Below are 4,453 nucleotides of genomic sequence, written 5' to 3' on the forward strand. Positions count from 1 at the left end.
TTGGGTGATAGAGTTTAGATCGGGTTAGATTAAATAATCTCGGATATAAATAACAATAATCGGGTTAAATAACTTCACATGGTGTGTCTGGTGTGTTTCCCAGCAGAGAAATAGTCCGCCAAGACGTTGAGGTTGCTTAGTAACCAGAGACTCTGTCCATGCAAGTGAACGGAGCGTTCCCTCTTCGTCATAACTATCAAACCAAACATCCTTCACATTCACCGAGTGAACATTATGAAAGTAAAATGCACATTTCTCGCTAGAAATGTTTCCATAAAAGCATTTAATGGCGTAACTATGTTACTATTTCCACACAGAAAAAAGGAAGATGTCGGCCGTATGCTTCTGTCCAAGCTCACTACTCTCTGCCAGTGACGTCGGGTCAAGCTCAACGCTGATTGGGCAATGCGTGTCTCGTCAGACGCGTATCTCGCGTACTTCGCGTAAAAAGTTCAATTTTTTGAACTCTTTTGAAATGTACGCGATATACGCGCGTATAGCGCGTATTGCGCGTAAATATACGCGCTATACGCGCGTAAAATGTTGCTTAATACGCGAAATACGCGTAATACGCGTAATACGCGCCTAAACCAATGGTTCCCTATGGAGAAAATGGCGATTTCATACGCGAAGTACGCGAGATACGCGTCTGGTGTGGCCGCACCTTTAGATGCCTCGTGCCTCGCGCGCTTCGTCTCTAGCCAAGATGAAGTGGAAGAGGATTCTTCCCATGGCGACGACTCCGGCCAGAGGCTTCGTGCCTGGTATGTAGTCGTAAAGATACAATGATGCATGTTTTCAACTCATTTATATTCCTCAGAATTCTATTGCATGAATGTGTGATGTTTGACTTTTAGATCAACAGCTCGAGATAAGTTATTCATTTTAGTTTTGCGTTGAATTTGTCTCTTTATTAGTGCGTGGCACGGGAGCTCGTCACCGTGTCAAGCCTTGGCCTGTCTCTGCCCTCACTGGGAAGTTCCATCGATTGGATCTCCCTCCTGAGTCTCCAGTTAAGCAGGTAAACTTGTCAAAGACCTTTCAGAAAATAATATATAATTTAGCTGTGGAATATGTTTGGAGTGGAATGACAACTTTTTATTTGTCCTTATTTATAGTTTGTGCTGTTTGTGGGCGACTCGCATCTGCGTGCGTTGGTTGACCGTTACGTGAGGATGCCAGACGGTTGCCTTTCGTTTGGGTTCCTGTCTACGCCTGGTGCGTCTGCCGCTGAGCTCCGCACTGAGTTGCTGAACGCAGACATCCCCAGAACCCCCGACATCGTTTGCTTGCTGGCTCCAAGCAACAACCTCACGGCGACGCCCGGCATCGAAGCGGCTGGAGTTGCCTTCGATGGACTTCTGAGAGCTGCCCGCAGTCGATGGCCTAAGGTAGTTTTTGTGTTACAAAATAAAGTGTATTTAAGGCAGACTATTTAACAGAATTGTATAGTGTGTAATCCAAAACTTTTGTGCGGATCAGGTGTTTGTGCTCGATTTCCCTCCCCGGCTGGCGAGTGAATTGGCACCGCAACAATTCCTTCGAGAGGAGTTTCGTCGCGTTGCAGCAAAGAACGGTATGTAAAAATGATTAAGAGATAATGTCAGTATAGAATATCTTTGTAGGAAAGCTTTTAGTGTATCAACACCACCTCTTGGTACCACGTGTAAAATATGTATGTAGTGTATGGTTTAATATTTGTTTTCTTCTGCAGATGTAAAGTACTGCGTCACAGCTGACCGCTTTCCGCTGGACTCGCGTGCCTTGTGGAGTCGTGATGGGGTAAGTCGTGTTATAACTTGGCCCGTGAGAAATTCATGTAATGTCATTTTTATATGGCGAAAGCAGTTTATTTCAATAATAACCCGTGCTTCTCATTATAATAGATCCACCTGAGTGACGATCTGGGGATGCCGCTTCTCGCCAAGCTTCTGTGGCACTTCTCCTTTCGGCAGCTACAGTCACCTCTGCCTGTTACACCACCGCCTGTCTCTCCTCCCAAGTCACCCCCGACTGTGAGACCCTTTGCTACCACCGTGGTTGTGAAGGGAGAAGTTTCACGTCCACGTCCCCTTGACCCCTTCAAGGAAACTGTCGTCGGACGTCGCGGAAAGGTAAAAGTTATACAATTTTGAAGAGCTTTAGTTTTAGTTAGGCCACATTTATTGAATACTTATGCCGCTTTTCCACTGCATGGTACCAGCTCGACACGACTCGACTCAGCTCGCCTTTTTTGCGTTTCCACCGCGAAAACATGGTATCTGGTACCTGAAGTGGCTGCTTTTTCTAGTACCGCCTCGCTCTAGGTTCCAAGCGGCTGAGCCGATGCTAAAAGGTGACGTCGGCAGACGGCCGGCCACTGATTGGCCAGAGAGTGTGACGAAGTCACGAGAGCGACATGGCAACCATGCTGGTAACAGCCATAGCAGCGCCGCAGCCAACATATTCCACTTCTTCAACATGCCAGCTAATAATACGAACACGAATACCATCGCATCGATGTTCTCCATTGTTGTTATGTGGGTTCTGTCCATGTGTGGGTTACGTAGGTGTTGTTTGCGTCGCATACAAAAATACGTCACGGCCCTTTCGCGCAGCCGACCCCGCCCACGTCCCGGAGGTACTATTTGCGGTGGAAAAGGACCCGCGCTGCTACCGTGTCGAGTCGTGTCGAGTCGTGTCGTGTCGAGTCGAGCTACATGTGCGGTGGAAAAGCGGCATAATCCTCCCTATGTGTTTATAGCGCAGCCAACCTGAGTCCTGGGATGCGCCTGAGGACTGGGATCAGTCTTCCGTGCGGATCCTTCCTCATGAGGTTTGTACATTGGTATGATAGCTGAAAGTAAATTAAACCGTCATGATGCGTACATTTGTTGTTTCATTTAAATGCTATTCCTATAAGACAAGGCAAATGGTCAATGGCTCAATTCTGTTTTTTATTTCTAGGTTTGTGTGCCTCCTCTGGTCCTGAGGGAGTGCTTTGTCGTGCTAAACCCTATCCGGTTTAGCACTGACAAGTTGGCTGCGATGGATCGCATTGTTCCATCCAACCTTGACGTCCCCATGGGGAATCGCTCAAAGGTAATTTGTGTGATTTTAATATTAACTGTTTGTGAGTGCATACATATTAATAGCGCCTGTAATCCTATATGACAAGCTTTACATTGTATGGTACAGATAGTTGCATTGATAATAAAAGTGTTATATTTCATTAACTGTTATCATTTCCGTTCTCTTCCATTATGATAGAAACGGAAGGTGGCACATGGAACCACGGCTGTGGTCTCCAAAGGAAAGAAGGCCCGCCTTGAGGTTGGTAATTTCTCAGTGAAATATGTACTTGTTTTTTGGTTGAAACACAGGAACAACTATTTTCTGATTTCGCCTTTAACACAAGAGATAGTCCAACATTCTCTGTGTAGGTATTGTTTTGCCAATGATTTACAATTATTTTCCAGGCACTTCAAACTCCAGCAAGGATTGCCAAACCTTCGAAGCTGGTACCTCCCCCTCGACCTGTTCCAGAAGCTGCTGTACCAGCTACTCTGGAGGGCGTACCTCCTCCTCGACCTGTTCCAGAAGCTGCTGTGCCAGCCACTCTGGAGGGCAGCGTCTTTGTGCATTCGAGCAAGGTAATTTGCATATTTTCTCTAAGTTCCCTTTAAGAAAGTGTAATTTTGGGTTTCCGTTTCTCAATTGTAATGTACATATAATTCTTACTATGTCTTTGCAGTTTGCTCAACCGGAGGGGGATGACAAGACTCTGTGTGTTGATGAGTGGCCGTTTCTTCAAACAGAGTTTTGTGAGGTAAAGGAATGGGGGGAAAAAGAGAGCATCTTGTAATAATTTAATATTTGGGTTTTGTTGTTAAATTTGTATGTTGCGCCACAAAATACAGGCGTGCACAACACTATGTTTGTTACTGTTTTAAATAAACTACATTAGCAGTAAGTTCTTTGAACTGCCCACTTTTCTATTTTCATACAATTGTATCTCTCATGATAATTTTGCTCCCTTACCTCATTGTAGAAGGTGAACCAGCCAACTGCTCGGGTTGTCTCTGGACAGAGAAAACAAGAGGAGCCAACACCTTGGGGGCCAAAAGTTGTGATGGCCCAGGCTGATAAACCAACAGCCAATGAGACCAGCTTCTTGGGATGTTCAACCAAGGTAATGACAACAATATAAAAAATGATTTGCAAATAAGCAATCAATCTGTTCCAGGATCAGTATCTAGAAACATTTACATTTTTACTTCATAATTACAATCAACATAGTTTAACTGTTTTTAACATGTTCTTGGTAATATCTACACACTATGAATTGGAAATGTCAAGAAGGTTGGCTGATGAACTTGTTGTGCTCATTTTAATTATTTAAACTGAAAGAAAAGTTTTCTTTGTCCTTAATTCTGTTCACCACAATACACCAAATGTCCCCTTTTCTATGGCA

At 44.6% G+C, this 4,453-nt stretch overlaps 1 protein-coding gene and 1 long non-coding RNA gene across 2 annotated transcripts; one reads left to right on the forward strand and one right to left on the reverse strand.

Annotated features, from left to right (window-relative positions):
* Positions 1-1,879: 1,879 nt before the first annotated feature.
* On the reverse strand, positions 1,880-4,156 carry LOC115528918 (uncharacterized). Its single transcript, XR_003973401.1, has 5 exons — positions 4,021-4,156; positions 3,721-3,787; positions 3,490-3,613; positions 2,754-2,836; positions 1,880-2,091 (listed from the first exon to the last, which is right to left on the reverse strand). It is a non-coding gene; the product is annotated as an uncharacterized LOC115528918 (long non-coding RNA).
* LOC115528917 (dihydrolipoyllysine-residue acetyltransferase component of pyruvate dehydrogenase complex, mitochondrial) lies at positions 2,849-4,189 on the forward strand. The gene is made up of 5 exons (XM_030337330.1): positions 2,849-3,081; positions 3,250-3,312; positions 3,459-3,632; positions 3,734-3,808; positions 4,031-4,189. Exons 1-5 carry the CDS (start codon positions 3,028-3,030, stop codon positions 4,187-4,189), a joined length of 525 nt encoding a protein of 174 aa, XP_030193190.1. The 5' UTR covers positions 2,849-3,027.
* The last annotated feature ends 264 nt before the right edge of the window (positions 4,190-4,453 follow it).

This window comes from Gadus morhua, chromosome 16 (genome assembly GCF_902167405.1).
Source record: "Gadus morhua chromosome 16, gadMor3.0, whole genome shotgun sequence".
In the NCBI taxonomy this organism is placed as follows: Eukaryota; Metazoa; Chordata; class Actinopteri; order Gadiformes; family Gadidae; genus Gadus; species Gadus morhua.